The sequence below is a fragment of the Schistocerca gregaria genome, chromosome 10 (genome assembly GCF_023897955.1).
Source record: "Schistocerca gregaria isolate iqSchGreg1 chromosome 10, iqSchGreg1.2, whole genome shotgun sequence".
In the NCBI taxonomy this organism is placed as follows: domain Eukaryota; kingdom Metazoa; phylum Arthropoda; class Insecta; order Orthoptera; family Acrididae; genus Schistocerca; species Schistocerca gregaria.
The window spans coordinates 88,190,739-88,208,780 of NC_064929.1; the positions used below are offsets into that span (position 1 = coordinate 88,190,739).

At 47.3% G+C, this 18,042-nt stretch overlaps 1 protein-coding gene across 3 annotated transcripts in view; it reads left to right on the plus strand.

The window, feature by feature from the left end:
- Nucleotides 1-18,042, plus strand: part of LOC126293406 (aminopeptidase Ey-like) — a 424,028-nt gene that overhangs the window by 235,377 nt on the left and 170,609 nt on the right. For all 3 annotated transcript variants that reach the window (XM_049986620.1, XM_049986618.1, XM_049986619.1), the window contains exons 5-6: nt 6,124-6,435; nt 14,629-14,812. In XM_049986620.1, coding sequence (XP_049842577.1) covers nt 6,124-6,435; nt 14,629-14,812 — 496 coding nt within the window. The remainder of the gene's footprint in view (nt 1-6,123; nt 6,436-14,628; nt 14,813-18,042) is intronic.

Below are 18,042 nucleotides of genomic sequence, written 5' to 3' on the forward strand. Positions count from 1 at the left end.
ATATATGAAAAGGCAATTGAAATAAAAAGAAATAAATCAGTTTATATTTGGAAATTTATTTTAACATTGATCATTGAAATTTCAGCATATTAAACTTGATTCATAACTAAACTGGTGCCTTATTTAGGATTGTGAAAATGTGAGTTTGTAATCTTACGAAACACACAAATATGGAGCCAAGATTGGGAGACGGCATACAACACTGCATTCATAAAATAACACACGAAGAACGTTGAAACATATGCAAGAGGAAATTAACCACAACCAACCGAATCTATGTTCACCCAAACAAGTTACGTTCGTAGCGCAATCCTGTCCGTCATGAAATTACCACACACTGGTATACTAAATACATGCTAACTCTCTGTGAACTCTTGCCGAAAAGAATAGCCGAGTGCTACTTTGATGATTACACTACATGCTTCACGTGGTCAACTTGGTTTACACAAAGAGTGTAACTCCACAATAATTTTGATAATTAAAATAAATTACATAGAAATACAAATTACAAAAGAAGAACCTCAAACTGGTTAATATCGTCTTACTATTAACTTGATGGGTCAAACAATTGTATAAGCACGTGGTACTGGTCTCACAAAGTACACCCCACGTGGGCTGAACATAAAGAAAAGTCGCTATATTGAAAAATATTGTCAAGCCGAGACGTTATAATCTCACACACATTGGCATTTAAGATTGATGCTCTTAGTTAGAGTTACGGATTCTCAACACGTGGTTCCACTTTATTCACAAAGTAGTGACAAAGCTACCACTGGAAGATATTCTGAACTTCACACTCGAAATACACTGCATTGCAATTTAAGATAACATATTTGAGATATAAACCTGAAATGAAGGTGATTAAATTTTCAGTTAGGCTGAACTTAAGAAATCCATTGTCCTACAGACTTAGCAGAGACGCGCTTAGCCGGAGATCTTACCACTTCAGACGCTCGCCCGCTCGCCATGGACATACTGCCTGGGCCCCTACCGAGGGTGCTTCACAGATACAAACGGAAGTGACCAGAGAGGCAGCTTCCTGTACCAACATGACAAGGAACGGACAGAACCTTACTAAGAACAGAAACCTTTCTGCTTTTGGAAAGCGTAGTTACCTGCTCCGACGTTGGTCCTACTGTTCTCTAGCAGACAGGCTTGTCTGCTACCATCAAGCATGCAACTAGAAATACATTTGCTCATTCATCCATTCACACAGACGGCAAATTGGATGACAGTATCTTATCATATACAGTATATAAAAGAAAGTGGATGTAGGTTCCGTATGAGACTGTGTGACCTGAATTACATATAAACTGTGTTTTAAAGTGTAGTAGTGTGACAGATCGTTCTTGTTTATGTTCCACTGCTGTCTCCTCCCAGATAGTCAGACACCACAGTAAATTTATAAGAGGAATTTATGCCATAAATGACAACAGATTTAAGAATTTAACATGAAAGGAACCCCACCGAAATCTTTCAATATTAAAGGCTGTAAAAATATTTGGGGCATTATTTATTGGACGATGTTCGTATAAGGAACAGGAATGGGCCCCAAACTGAACCCTGTGGGACACTATTTTTGATTTCACTAAAATTCTCCCTCCTTCCAACTTTGTACGAGTTTTTCAGCACAACGTTTTAAATTCTGTCTGTTAAACAAGACCGAAAATAGTTGCTTGTAAACCAAACAGTTTCGTAAAACGTAATTTTTTCTACGAGAGCAACAAGATCTACACTCCTGGAAATTGAAATAAGAACACCGTGAATTCATTGTCCCAGAAAGGGGAAACGTTATTGACACATTCCTGGGGTCAGATACATCACATGATCACACAGACAGAACCACAGGCACATAGACACAGGCAACAGAGCATGCACAATGTCGGCACTAGTACAGTGTATATCCACCTTTCGCAGCAATGCAGGCTGCTATTCTCCCATGGAGACGATCGTAGAGATGCTGGATGTAGTCCTGTGGAACGGCTTGCCATGCCATTTCCACCTAGCGCCTCAGTTGGACCAGCGTTCGTGCTGGACGTGCAGACCGCGTGAGATGACGCTTCATCCAGTCCCAAACATGCTCAATGGGGGACAGATCCGGAGATCTTGCTGGCCAGGGTAGTTGACTTACATCTTCTAGAGCACGTTGGGTGGCACGGGATACATGCGGATGTGCATTGTCATGTTGGAACAGCAAGTTCCCTTGCCGGTCTAGGAATGGTAGAACGATGGGTTCGATGACGGTTTGGATGTACCGTGCACTATTCAGTGTCCCCTCGACGATCACCAGAGGTGTACGGCCAGTGTAGGAGATCGCTCCCCATACCATGATGCCGGGTGTTGGCCCTGTGTGCCTCGGTCGTATGCAGTCCTGATTGTGGCGCTCACATGCACGGCGCCAAACACGCATTCGACCATCATTGGCACCAAGGCAGAAGCGACTCTCATCGCTAAAGACGACACGTCTCCGTTCGTCCCTCCATTCACGCCTGTCGCGACACCACTGGAGGCGGGCTGCACGATGTTGGGGCGTGAGCGGAAGACGGCCTAACGGTGTGCGGGACCGTAGCCCAGCTTCATGGAGACGGTTGCGAATGGTCCTCGCCGATACCCCAGGAGCAACAGTGTCCCTAATTTGCTGGGAAGTGGCGGTGCGGTCCCCTATGGCACTGCGTAGGATCCTACAGTCTTGGCGTGCATCTGTGCATCGCTGCGGTCCGGTCCCAGGTCGACGGGCACGTGCACCTTCCGCCGACCACTGGCGACAACATCGATGTACTGTGGAGACCTCACGCCCCACGTGTTGAGCAATTCGGCGGTACGTCCACCCGGCCTCCCGCATGCCCACTATACGCCCTCGTTCAAAGTCTGTCAACTGCACATACGGTTCACGTCCACGCTGTCGCGGCATGCTACCAGTGTTAAAGACTGCGATGGAGCTCCGTATGCCACGGCAAACTGGCTGACACTGACGGCGGCGGTGCACAAATGCTGCGCAACTAGCGCCATTGGACGGCCAACACCGCGGTTCCTGGTGTGTCCGCTGTGCCGTGTGTGTGATCATTGCTTGTACAGCCCTCTCGCAGTGTCCGGAGCAAGTATGGTGGGTCTGACACACCGGTGTCAATATGTTCTTTTTTCCATTTCCAGGAGTGTATGTAATGTGGTCAGCACCCTCCTCTCCCGGGGTTGCCAGTTTTCGTGACCGGAGCCGCTGCTTCTCAGTCAAGTAGCTCCTCAACTGGCCTCACAAAGGCTGAGTGCAACCCACCTGCCAACAGCACTCGCCAGATTCGGACGGTCACCCATCTGAGTGACAGCCAACTCTGACAGTGCTTAAGTTTGGTGTTCTGATGAGACCAAGTATTACCACTGCGACAAGACAGTTGGCTTTTCTTATTTAAAGGCTTAAAAATTTGAAGAGTGAATGTGTAAGTGGAGCAACCCGTCTGGAATGCAAACTGTGATGACAGTGAGTGAATCGTGTGTGCAGTAATGGTAGTGGCCGTTAGGTACCTTTGAGGTTGGGCAGTGTGAGTTAATGTTGGGTAACGAAGTTGCCATTATTAGCACCGCGTTGAGTTTGAAGGAGGTCACGTAATAGAGCTAAGAGAAGTTGGATGTTCCTTCTGTGATATTGCAGAATGACTTGGCACGAATGTTATATAGTTACAGGCAGTAGAGATCACGAGAATGTACAGTCACAAGAAGACTGGGATCTGGACAGCGACGTGGCACTACCGGCAGGCAAGACCGTCTTGTTCAGCGTACGGCTCTGTCGCATCGTACCGCACGTGGGGCAGCAACGTGAACTGCAGTTGGCACCACACTGACCCAACAAACTGCTACAAATTGGTCACTTGAAGAACAGCTCCAAACCAAATGTCCTGAAGCCTGCATTCTACTGACCCCAAACGATCACCATTTGCGGCTTCACTGGTGCCAAGTGAGAGACCATTGGGCGTTTGCGTGGAGGTCTGTTGAGTATTCTGGTGAAAGCTGGTTCTGCCTCACTGCCACTGATGGCCGTGTGTTGGGTCGAGGACTTGCAACCGCCACGTACGTGTGCTCGGTACTCCGGACCTACCCGGAGTGCAGTTTGGAACGACAGCAGCACTACTCTCGCGGGGATCCCGTGCGCTCTGCAGAACTGTATGTGACGCTGGTGATTCCACTTTTCCACATACCGCTGTTCTAGTCCAACACGCTCTACAGAATGTCGACACGTTGCCTCTGCCTGCTCACTCACCGGATCTGTCTCCAATGGAGCACATACCGGACATCATCGGACGATAACTCCAGCGTCATCCACAAACCGTACTCGTATTGACCGGTGAAGTCTAACAGGGATGGGACTCCGTCCCACAAACTAGCATCTGGCACCTCTACGAGGGCTATGCCGTAAAGTGAAAGGTGGAGGACACTGGGGTTGTTTTCAGTAGAAAGAGCAATATTTTTCGACATTGGTACGTGCGATCGCAGCCCCTGGCTAGCGGTGATCCCCCCACAGCGCGGTAAGAAAGCACAGGCAGTGCTGAGTCAGAGACGGTGCAGGATGGAGCTGTCGCGCCGCGACTTTCGCGCCATGATTTTTTACGATTACAAAAAGGGTTTGAGTGCCTAAGAATGCCATTGTCCTTTGCTGCGTGTTTTTGCTGAAGCTTCCCCTTCTAGGGGCACAGTTGGAAGTTGGTTTCGCGAGTTATGGAGGGGTTGGCAGTCAATTGAAGATGAACCTGTTCCCGGTCGGCCAGGAACAGCTGTGACTCCTGAAAACATTAATGCTGTGAGGAAAATGATCAAAGAAGATCCAGATCTTACATCTTGCGACATTGAATTTGATAGTCACTTAGGCCTTTATAAGAGATGTGCCCGTTGTGTGCCACATTCCCCGACAGAAAGCCAAAAGAAGGCGAGAGTGGACTGGTGTCGTTTCATGCTCGAAAAATTCAATGGAGGGAAGTCCCAAGAGACCTACAATATCGTCACGTGGTCTACCATTATGACCCTGAAACGAAGACACAGTGTTTTGTGTGGTGCTTTCCAGGGGAAGAACCACCCACAAAAGTTGGACGAAGTCGGAGCTCTGGAAAAACGATGGTGGCAACTTTTTTCACAAAGATCTCATTCTGGAAACATCGCCCAGGCTGTGGCTAAGCCATGTCTCCGCAATATCCTTTCTTTCAGGAGTGCTAGTTCTGCAAGGTTCGCAGGAGAGCTTCTGTAAAGTTTGGAAGGTAGAAGACGGATACTGGCAGAAGTAAAGCTGTGAGTACCGGCCGTGAGTCGTGCTTCGGTAGCTCAGTTGATAGAGCAGTTGCCCGCGAAAGGCAAAGGTCCCGAGTTCGAGTCTCGGTCGGGCACACAGTTTTAATCTGCCAGGAAGCTTCATATAAGCGCACACTCCGCTGCAGAGTGAAGATCTCATTCTGGAAGTGATCGATTGTCTTCCAAAAGTCATCGCCATATGGAAGTCGTAGCATCCAAAGTCCAAGAGTGGGCACCTTCTGCTGCATCACAATAATCCAATGCGCACAGGGCTGCGAGAACGATGGACTTTCTGGAGAAGGAAATAGTGCGAGAGTTACCCCATCCCCCCTATTCACCTGACGTGTCACCCTGTGACTTGATTCTGTTCCCTAAGACTAAGGAAAAAATTCGAGGGCAGCGGTTTTCATCAGATGAAGAGGCCATTGCAGTGTAGAAGAGTGCACTAAGCGACATCCCAAAAGAAGCTTGGACTGACACATTTTCTAAGTGGTTTCAGAGAATGGAAAAAATGTGTAAATGCTAATGGAGAGTATTTTGAAAAGTTTTAAACGTTTTTCTGCAAGTAAAGACAATGCATGCATTTTTGCATACTTGCACTCAACATTCTGGTGGTTACACCAGCGTTACACATTTCCAAAGGGTTGTTTCGCGTTTACATTAACCTGTGCTCTTCTAATGATCATCAGTTAGATATGTTATCTAGAGAAACGCATTCCAGAAATTTCATTACACTACGTGAGTTATTTTTTGGGCTTGCACTTTGTTTTTCGTCAATATTTTGGGTGTGTGTGTGTAAGTGGAGCAGCGCTTCTGGAATGCACACTGAGTGAGCTGGTGGTGCGGCGGCTGCAGGGAGGGGCGCGCCGAGTGGATGGTGGACCGCTTCGAGCAGTCGCTGCGCATGCCCACCTACCTGGTGGCGTTCGTCGTGTCGGACCTGGAGCACGTCGACTCGGCCACCGGCGACAACACGACGCTGTTCCGCGTGTGGGCGCGCCGCGAGGCGCTTCTGCAGGCGGGCTACGCCTCCGCCGTCGGCCCCGGCGTCCTCACCTTCTACGAGCGCTTCTTCCAGGTGCTCTACCCGCTGCCCAAGCTGGACATGGTCGCCATCCCGGACTTCGCCGCCGGGGCCATGGAGAACTGGGGACTCGTAACCTACAGGTGAGTCACTAACCCGGCTGCCCTCCATCTACTTATTTCTTTACACTCTACGTTCCACCTACGAGCATTTCGGTTTTCACCGCCTCCCTTAGTCTAATCACACATGCTCAGTTAGCTGACACTGAAGGATAAGCGATACGCTGGCAAGCCTTGATGTTCGTGTCACCTGCTTAGTACGGTGTTGGCCCACAGCTGGGATGCAGTGCAGCAGCAGTGTTACACGGAATCGACGAGCGTTTGAGACGTGTCCACAGGTATGTGATATCACATTCTACCATTCTGCGTGGTGTCTGCCTGTTCTAAGTCGTGTCTCCCTAACACTTTCAACCAACTACGCTTTGAGCGTGTTTTTTAGGGAATTGACTAGTTTGAACCTGGGACCTGTTGCTGGTAAGGAGACGCCAGACCACACATGACATGTAGAGTTCAGAAGAGTTCAGTGAGTACTAGCGATGATATAACCAAACACTTAATGATTTCAGCGTCAGCTCAGCTGCACTCCCTGTAAAAGAATCTTAATACTAACTAAATTTAGTGGAAGGGTTCAAGGGTTTCTTATTTTTAGTTATCTGGTAAAATAACGTCGAAAAAGCAGTTAAGTTTACCATTGGAGTTTTTATTCTACTCACAAAACATTGTTTATAAATTGCACTATTGATAAAGGGAAATATTTTAATACAGGATGATAAAAACCATCTGCGTTCAACAAAAATTTGAACGAATATTCCATGAATGGGTTTCCAAGTTCTACAGTGGATCGAAGGATGCCCTATGCCATATCACATCTACAATCTAGATTTAAGTTAAGTTTCATAAAAGTGAAAATTATCAAAAATGGTCTACAGTGACCCTCAATTATCTTTAATTACTTATCTAACTTGTCGTAAATTACAGTAGCTGATGTGGCTTCTCAGTAATTATATAACAGAAAAAATCATCGCGTTTCAGATTTTAACTTCTAGTAGTAAATGTGAATACCACGAAGTTTAATTGACCATCGACACTAGTATTACGTAAAAAGGGGATCTAATAGGTGAGACTTCTGCAGTTCTGAGTGAAGCCTTATGCGCTCTTATGCAGCATGGCGTGCTTTCATTACCTTGTCGGTGTTTAGGCAGCGCCAGGGGGCGGCGGGCGCCGCAGTCTCGGAAGCAACTCTCTCCTAACTTCTCCTTACTATAATTTACAGAAGTTGGTTGAAAAGAAGGTATCTGGCTGCGTTTTCAACTGACCAATCAGGGTCTCAATGTCAACCTTAAGCTCCGCCTACAAAAATTCTGTCTATCCAATGAGAAACGCCATGCTTTTCGTGGTGCGGCAATGTTTTTAACGTTTGCAACGTAACAGAGACGCGTATTGTCTCACGCTAAAACTTTCAGTTGTTGTGGTCCTTTTAGTGTTATCATAAGATCTATACTGTTCTTCTGGACGGCTCTTTTAACATGGTCTGGGGGGGTGGTCCTGGCGGTCAGCCGAAGTTGTGGGTGTCCGTCCCTTATCATAGGGCCTTCTAGCTTAACACGGTTCTGCTTTCGGCTTCTGTTCTCGTTTCGTCCCTCGGAACTGCGTCTGTTTCACGGTGGGAGGGTACGACATGCATATAGGCGTCTGTGGTATTCCATTTGCTCACTCGTTGATCGTATTACTTTGCTTAATTTAATGTCAGGATTTATTCGGAGCTATGTGAAATACTGCCGGATTTGCTATCCTGCCAGGGTTTTCGTGGAAGGTGTTGGATTTGCGTGACACCTTACAACATGTCTACACAAAGGTCATCTAGCGACGATAAATTGGGAAGTTTAGTGTCCCAGATGTATTCTGTCATATTTTCCGGACACATGTCCACATAACATATTTTCTTTATTTGTGTGTGAGGAATGTTTCCTGAAAGTTTGGCCGTACCTTTTTGTAACACCCTGTATAAATAAACTCTCAAAACTTCAGTGACGTATAGTATTCGTCTTTACAAGCACCACGGCGTGCTGTAGCAGGGAAATAGTCTTGATAAAGCTGTCTATCATACAAGGGTTGACCATTGTATTAGGATGCTTTCATAGACCACCAGCATCTGCAACAAACGTCGCAGAACGTTTCAGGGAAAGTCTTGAGTACACAGGAGGTAAATACCCAAATTCTCTGTTAGTTATAGGCGGAGACTTTTGTATAGTTTATATATGAAAGGATAGCTGAGATAGTGTTCAGTGTATCTGGGATTACGAAACAGTTAAGATCCTTAGACGCCACGAAGGCATCTGGCCCACACGGTATCCCCGTAAGACTTTATGCTGACTGTGCTACAAATACAGCACCATTCTTATCCGTCATCTACCAGAGATCACTGGAACGGCGGAAAGTTCCAGGGGACTGGAAGAAGACCTAGGTCATAGCAATCTATAAAAAGGGTGGACAATAGCATGCACATAATTACCGGCCAATTTCACTGACATAGATTTTTTTGTAGAATCATGGAACATATTTTGTGTTCAGACATAATGACCTTTCTAGACTCTGAGAAGCTCATCTGCAGAAACCAGCACGGTTTTAGGAAACAGTGGTCATGCGAGACACAGCTGGCCCTCTTTGTGCATGATATACAACAGGCTCTAGATACCGGCTTCCAGGTTGATGCCATATTTCTCGACTTTCGAAAGGACTTCGACTCAGTTCTGCACTGTCGCTTGCTACAAAAAGTGCGCACTTACGGTCTATCCAATGACGTATGCGGTTAGATAGAAAATTTTCTAACAGACAGGGAGCAGTATGTCCTCCTAAACGGGGTAACTACAACACAAACAAGAGTAACTTCAGGTGTCCCCCGGGGCAGCGTAATAGTTCCTCTGCTTTTTACGATTTACATAAACCATCTGGTAGATGGTATTGACAGCGGCCTTAGACTGCTTGCCGATGATGCTGTAGTCTACAGGAAATTAGTATCACACAGAAGTTGTGAACAAATCAATGAGGATTTCCAGAAAATAAATGCATGGTAACCTACTGCGTATAACAAGGTGAAAGTCCTCATTCATGCATTCATGTACGAGTACAAAATAAATGATTAGTCTTTGGAAGCGGTAACATCAGTCAAGTATCTGGGTGCGACCAATCGAAATGATCTCAAATGGAATGATCAGATAACACAAGTAACGGATAAGGCGAACTCTAGATTGCGGTTTATTGGTAGAATGCTAAAGCGCTGCAGTCCTTCAACAAAGGAAGTACCTTACAATACGTTAGTTCGTCCAGTCTTAGAGTATTGTTCGTCTGTATGGGACCCTTACAAGTTGGGTCTGACTCAAGAAATTGAGAAGGTCCAAAGAAGAGCGGCAGGATTCGTGACTGGTACATGTAGCCATCGCGAGAGCGTTACAAATCTCATAGAAAGTTTGAAGTGAGACACAGTTGCAGATAGACGACGCGCCAAACACAAGGGGCTGCTCACTAAATTCAGAAAACCAATCTTCAGCGAGGATGTATTATTACCACCAACTTTCAAACCGCGCAATGATCACCATAAGATAAGGGAAATCAGAGCTGGTACTGAGGCGTTCAGACAGTCGTTTTTCCCTCACGCGACCCGCGAGTGGTACAGAGGGGGGGAATGTGACTAGTGCCCTCCGACACACCCCGCTTGGCGGCTAGCGGAGTATATACACTCCTGGAAATTGAAATAAGAACACCGTGAATTCATTGTCCCAGGAAGGGGAAACTTTATTGACACATTCCTGGGGTCAGATACATCACATGATCACACTGACAGAACCACAGGCACATAGACACAGGCAACAGAGCATGCACAATGTCGGCACTAGTACAGTGTATATCCACCTTTCGCAGCAATGCAGGCTGCTGTTCTCCCATGGAGACGATCGTAGAGATGCTGAATGTAGTCCTGTGGAACGGCTTGCCATGCCATTTCCACCTGGCGCCTCAGTTGGACCAGAGTTCGTGCTGGACGTGCAGACCGCGTGAGACGACGCTTCATCCAGTCCCAAACATGCTCAATGGGGGACAGATCCGGAGATCTTGCTGGCCAGGGTAGTTGACTTGCACCTTCTAGAGCACGTTGGGTGGCACGGGATACATGCGGACGTGCATTGTCCTGTTGGAACAGCAAGTTCCCTTGCCGGTCTAGGAATGGTAGAACGATGGGTTCGATGACGGTTTGGATGTACCGTGCACTATTCAGTGTCCCCTCGACGATCACCAGAGGTGTACGGCCAGTGTAGGAGATCGCTCCCCACACCATGATGCCGGGTGTTGGATCTGTGTGCCTCGGTCGTATGCAGTCCTGATTGTGGCGCTCACCTGCACGGCGCCAAACACGCATACGACCATCATTGGCACCAAGGCAGAAGCGACTCTCATCGCTGAAGACGACACGTCTCCATTCGTCCCTCCATTCACGCCTGTCGCGACACCACTGGTGGCGGCTGCACGATGTTGGGGCGTGAGCGGAAGACGGCCTAACGGTGTGTGGGACCGTAACCCAGCTTCATGGAGATGGTTGCGAATGGTCCTCGCCGATACCCCAGGAGCAACAGTGTCCCTAATTTGCTGGGAAGTGGCGGTGCGGTCCCCTACGGCACTGCGTAAGATCCTACAGTCTTGGCGTGCATCCGTGCGTCGCTGCGGTCCGGTCCCAGGTCGATGGGCACGTGCACCTTCCGCCGACCACTGGCGACAACATCGATGTACTGTGGAGACCTCACGCCCCACGTGTTGAGCGATTCGGCGGTACGTCCACCCGGCCTCCCGCATGCCCACTATACGCCCTCGCTCAAAGTCCGTCAACTGCACATACGGTTCACGTCCACGCTGTCGCGGCATGCTACCAGTGTTAAAGACTGCGATGGAGCTCCGTATGCCACGGCAAACTGGCTGACACTGACGGTGGCGGTGCACAAATGCTGCGCAGCTAGCGCCATTCGACGGCCAACACCGCGGTTCCTGGTGTGTCCGCTGTGCCGTGCGTGTGATCATTGCTTGTACAGCCCTCTCGCAGTGTCCGGAGCAAGTATGGTGGGTCTGACACACCGGTGTCAATGTGTTCTTTTTTCCATTTCCAGGAGTGTATGTAGATGTTGATGTAGGACGTTAAACGTTAAATTTTCTTGACATACAGGATATAGTATACACAGTTAAATAGTGTCTTAACTTTTTATTTCTTTGTATTGCGTGTCATACTCTGTAGGATCAAACTGAGGAGCCCGTCATGGAATGAGTCAGTGCATGAGGTTGTGACAGGAGAGTGATAGTAGGTAAAATGAAACGTATACGAATCCTTTGCAGACGACAAGCCATAAGTTAAATAAACGTAGTCAGTAATGTGACACATGAGTTAGCTAACTGTCTTAATTTTTCCACGAGTTGCTGGACAGAATACTACTTTTGGTGTTGAACTATCATTTATTTCAGATATTGTGTAATAGTAGACAAAGCAGCGTGTACTTTTTGAAGAAGATCCTAAACGTGAGCTTCCGACGACATCTTACTGTCTGTCTCAACGCCTAGGAACTTGAACTGTTCAGTCTCACTAATTTGTGCCCATTCATCAAACTGTCCGTTTTTGTTGAACTGTGAGTCATCTCTTGCTTTCCCACTACGATTTTTACCCTCGACGGTGCCCTCCAGTACTAAATTGGTGATCCCTTGATGGCTCAGAACATGTCCTACCAACCGCTCCCTTGTTCTAGTCAAGTTGTGCCACAAACTCCTCTTCTCCCCAATTCTATTCAATACCTCCTCACTAGTTATGTGATCTACCCATCTAATCTTCACCATTCTTCTCTAGCACCTCATTTCGAAAACTCCTATTCTCTTCCTGTGTAAACTATTTATCGTCCACGTTTCACTTCCATACATGGGTGCACTCCATACAAATACTTTCAGAAACGACTTTCTGACACTTAAATCTATACTCGATGTTAACAAATTTCTCTTCTTCATTAACGCTTTCCTTGCCATTGCCAGTCTACATTTTATATCCTCTCTACTTCGACCATCATCAGTTATTTTGCTCCCCAAATAGCAAAACTCCTTTACTACTTTAAGTGTCTCATTTCCTAATCTAATTCCCTCACCATCACCCGACTTAATTATACTATATTATATTATACTCGTTTTGCTTTTGTTGATGTTCATCTGATATCCTCGTTTCAAGACACTGTCCGTTCCGTTCAACTGCTCTTCCAAGTCCTTTGCTGTGTCTGAGAGAATTACAATGTCATCGGCGAACGTCAAAGTTTTTATTTCTTCTCCATGGATTTTAATACCTACAAAGCAAGAAACGTGTTATTTTGTAAATCAAAGTTGCTACTCACCATACAGCAGAGATGCTGAGTCGCAGACAGGCATGACAGAAGACTGTCACAAATAAAGCTTTCGGCCATTAAGGCGTTCATCAACAACAGAGGTACACACACACACACACACACACACACACACACACACACACACACATGACTACATTTCCAGGCAATTGAAAGCAGACTGTGAGCAGCAGCACCAGTTGATGGTGGGAGTGGTGAGTGGGTGGGGGTAGGAGGAGGAGGCTGAGTGGGGTTGGGGAGGGGGAGGTGAGAGGGATAGTATGGTGAGGGTGGCGGATAGTGAAGTGCTGCAGGGTAGACATAGGGCAGGGGAGGAGTGGGGAGGGAAAAAGGAAGCACTCGGCACCTCCGCCATATGGCGAGTAGCAACTTGGCTTTTCATAGTATTGTTAAGCTCCAGCCTAGATTTTCCACTGTTCGAAACATCTCATTTTTTAAATACCTTCCACTCAGTTTATCTGTTGTCACATTTTTGTTAAAGATTAAACAATATGCTAGATCTAGTGCCCCACTGCAGTCTCCTAACTAAGGTACGAGCATATGGGATTGGTTCCCAAGTATGCGAGTGGCTCGAAGATTTCTTAAGTAATTGAACCCAGTACGTTGTCCTCGATGGTGAGTGTTCATCGGAGGTGAGGGTATCATCTGGAGTGCCCCAGGGAAGTGTGGTAGGTCCGCTGTTGTTTTCCATCTACATAAATGATATTTTGGATAGGGTGGATAGCAATGTGCGGCTGTTTGTTGATGATGCTGTGGTGTACCGGAAGGTGTCGTCGTTGAGTGCCTGTAGGAGGATACAAAATGACTCGGACAGGATTTGCGATTGGTGTAAAGAATGGCAGCTAACTCTAAATATAGATAAATGTTAATTAATGCAGATGAATAGGAAAAAGGATCCCGTAATGTTTGAATACTCCATTAGTAACGTAGCGCTTGACACAGTCACGTCGATTAAATATTTGGGCGTAACATTGCAGAACGATATGAAGTGTGCCAAGCATGTAATGGCAGTTGTGGGGAAGGCGGATGGTCGTCTTCGGGTCATTGGTAGAATTTTGGGAAGATGTGGTTCATGTGTAAAGGAGACCGCTTATAAAACACTAATACGACACATTCTTGAGACTGCTCGAGCGTTTGGGATCCCTATCATGGCGGATAGAGGGAGGATATATAAGCAATTCAGAGGCGGGCTGCTAGACTTGTTACTAGTAGGTTTGATCATCACGCAAGTGTTACGGAAATGCTTCAGGAACTCGGGTGGCAGTCTCTGGAGGAAAGGAGGCGTTCTTTTCGTGAATCACTACTAAGGAAATTTAGAGAAATAGCATTTGAGGCTGACTGCAGTACAATTTTACTGCCGCCAACTTACATTTCCTGGAAAGACCACAAAGGTAAGATAACAGAGATTAGGGCTCTTACAGAGGCATATAGGCAGTCATTTTTCCCTCGTTCTGTTTGGGAGTGGAACAGAGATAGAAGATGCTAGTTGTGGTACGAGGTGCCCTCCGCGATATACCGTATGGTGGATTGCGGAGTATGTATGTAGATGTGGATGTCTCCTTCGACTCCTTGGGTATCTGTGTCCGTAAATGTTCTTGAAGCAGTCACCCTGTACGAGAGTGTAAGACTGTAGATCCTGCTGTTTGTATGTCCTCTGAAAACCGTTATGCATTCAAAATTGCTCGTCGTGCAGTTGTCACGAGCCACTGTCATAATCGACATCACTGTTACTGAGCGTTTGCACGACTTTTTTACCATTGTAAAATATATTTTCGTGTGAGAGGCTGCGGAGTGTAACGTGGCTCCCATCGAGACGGCCCTGGCCGTTCAGGGGTGACCAAAGTGAGAGCTTTTGTGCTTCCAGGGAGCGGCTGCTGCTGTTCGACAGCGCGGTGTCGTCGGTGCTGGCGAAGCGCGACGTGGCGTCGGTGATCGCGCACGAACTGGCGCACCAGTGGTTTGGCAACCTGGTCACCATGCGCTGGTGGACCGACCTGTGGCTCAACGAGGGCTTCGCCACCTACGTCGCCACGCTGGGCGTCCACGACGTGAGTAGAGTTGCAGGTGGTGCCGCCTGTGGGGGCTGCTACCCTGCATGTGGACGTGGGCCGGGACAGTATGGTCACGTACTGCACACCATAATGTTGTTTTTGTTGTTGTTGTTGTTGCTGCTGTGGTCTTCAGTCCTGAGACTGGTTTGATGCAGCTCTCCATGCTAATCTATCCTGTGCAAGCTCCTTCATCTCCCAGTACCTACTGCAGCCTACACCCTTCTGAATCTGCTTAGTGTATTATTCATCTCTTGGTCTCCCTCTACGATTTTTACCCTCCACACCGCCCTATCTGCTGTCTGTTCCCTCCACCGTCGGTGCACGTGGAGGGGACGGCCTGTGTGGGGAGCGGATATAAGGCCTCAGGAGCTCAGTTCGTCATCTCACCTGACGGTGGCGACATGTCTGATCGTCGAAATATTGTGCCCCTCGGACACTATGAAGTGGCAGTACAGCCGTGGACTCTTCGTTTGGTAAGAAAATTATTTATTATTTCAAAAGTAATCGCCATAACTTTTAATACACCACTGGCCATTAACATGGCTACACCACGAAGATGACGTGCTACATACGCGAAATTTAACCGACAGGTAGCGGTTGCTTTGATATGCAGATGATTAGCTTTTCAAAGCATTCACACAAGGTTGGTGCCGGTGGCGACACCTACAAAGTGCTGACATGAGGAAACTTTCCAACCAATTTCTCATATACGAACAGCATTTGACCGGCGTTGCCTGGTGAAACGTTGTTGTGATGGTTTGTGTAAGGAGGAGACTTTGATAAAGGTTGGACTGTAGCCTATCGCGATCGCACTTTATTGTATCGCGACATTGCTGCTCGCGTTGGCCGAGATCCAATGAATGTTATCAGAATATGGACTCGGTGGATTCTGGAGGGTGATACGGAACGTCGTGCTGGATCCCAACGGCCTCGTATCACTAGCAGTCGAGATGACAGGCATCTTATCCGCATGGCTGTAACGGATCGTACAGCCACTTCTCGGTCCCTGAGTCGACAGATGGGGACGTTTGCAAGACAACAACCATCTGCACGAACAGTTCGACGACGTTTGCAGCAGCACGGACTATCAGCTCGGAGACCATGGTTGCGGTTACCCTTGACGCTCCATTACAGACAGGAGCGCCTGCGATGGTGTACCCAACGACGAACCTTTTGTGCACGAATGGCAAAACGTCATGTTTTCAGTTGAATCCAGGTTCTGTTTACAGCATCATGATGGTCGCATCCGTGTTTGGCGACATCACGGTGAATGCACATTGGAAGCGTGTATTCGTCATCGCCGTACTGGCGTATCAGCCGGCGTGATGGTATGGGGTGCCATTGGTTGCACGTCTCGGTCACCTCTTGACCGCATTGAGGGCACTTTGAACAGTAGACGTTACATTTCAGATGTGTTACGACCCGTGGTTCTTCCCTTCATTCGGTCCCTGCGAAACCCTTCATTTCAGCAGGATAATACACGACCGCTTGTAGCAGTTCCTGTACGGGCCTTTCTGGATACAGAATGTTCGACTGCTGGCCTGGCCAGCACATTTGTCCAAATCTCTCAACAATTGAAAACGTCTGGTCAATGGTGGCCGAGCAACTGGCTCGTCACAATACGCCAGTCACTACTCTTGATGAAGTGTGGTATCGTGTTAAAGCTGCATGGGCAGCTGTACCTGTACACGCCATCCAAGCTCTGTTTGAATCGATGCCCAGGCGTATCAAGGCCTTTAATGTAGCCAGAGGTGGTTGTTCTGGGTACTGATTTCTCAGGATCTATGCACCCAAGTTGCGTGAAAATGTAATCACATGTCAGTTCTAGCTTAATATATTTGTCCAATGAATACCTGTTTATCGTCGGCATTTCTTCTCGGTGTAGCAATTTTAATGACCACTGTGTGGCTTCATGGGAAAAAAGTTTGCGGTCACCTATGGAACCACGATTGTGGACAGACGTGCACCTCTTCATCCGAAGGAAATCGATGGCCACGGATGTCTTTGTTCACACTCCAAAAATACGGAAACTGAATGGGGAGAGATGGGGATTGTACTGAGGATGTGTGAGGCCTTCCCAGCGGAACTTCTGCACTGTACTGTAAAAGACAGCCTGTGCATCTTTTGGGCAGGCACTGTCCTGCAACAGAATGATGTCATCCTTCAACAAACCTGCGCGTTTGGACTAGACGATGGCACACTTCAATTTTTTCAATGTGTCAATTTACCACTGTACGTTAACTATCGCCCCTTCCAGAAAAAACAAGAAGTGAAAAGGTAATCATGGCTTTCGTGTTTCGTGGGGCTTGTACGCCTGTTCTTTCAACCACGCGGCAGAAGTTTTTCTGGGAGGCCATTATGCCTCCCCATAAGATTTCGATATTTTTTATAGGATATGGGGGGCCATCGATTTCCTGCGGATGAAGACGTGCGTACAGTCGTGGTTCTGTAGGCAGCGGCCGACTTGTGCAGCACTGGGGTAAATTTGTTAACAGTTGTGGCGGTTGGTTTCGAAATAATGAACAGTGTACTTACTTCTTCCGCCTGTCCTGTTCTAATTTGACTGCCCCTTATGTAGGCTGATTGAGCTGCTTCTACCAATGGTTGTGTAGGCAGTGGCCGACTTGTGCAGCACTGGGGTAAATTTGTTAACAGTTGTGGCGGTTGGTTTCGAAATAATGAACAGTGTACTTACTTCTTCCGCCTGTCCTGTTCTAATTTGACTGCCCCTTATGTAGGCTGATTGAGCTGCTTCTACCAATGGTTCTGTAGGCAGTGGCCGACTTGTGCAGCACTGGGGTAAATTTGTTAACAGTTGTGGCGGTTGGTTTCGAAATAATGAACAGTGTACTTACTTCTTCCGCCTGTCCTGTTCTAATTTGACTGCCCCATATGTAGGCTGATTGAGCTGCTTCTACCAATGGTTCTGTAGGCAGTGGCCGACTTGTGCAGCACTGGGGTAAATTTGTTAACAGTTGTGGCGGTTGGTTTCGAAATAATGAACAGTGTACTTACTTCTTCCGCCTGTCCTGTTCTAATTTGACTGCCCCTTATGTAGGCTGATTGAGCTGCTTCTACCAATGGATCTGTAGGCAGTGGCCGACTTGTGCAGCACTGGGGTAAATTTGTAAACAGTTTTGGTGGTTGGTTTCGAAATAATGAACAGTGTACTTACTTCTTCCGCCTGTCCTGTTCTAATTTGACTGCCCCTTATGTAGGCTGATTGA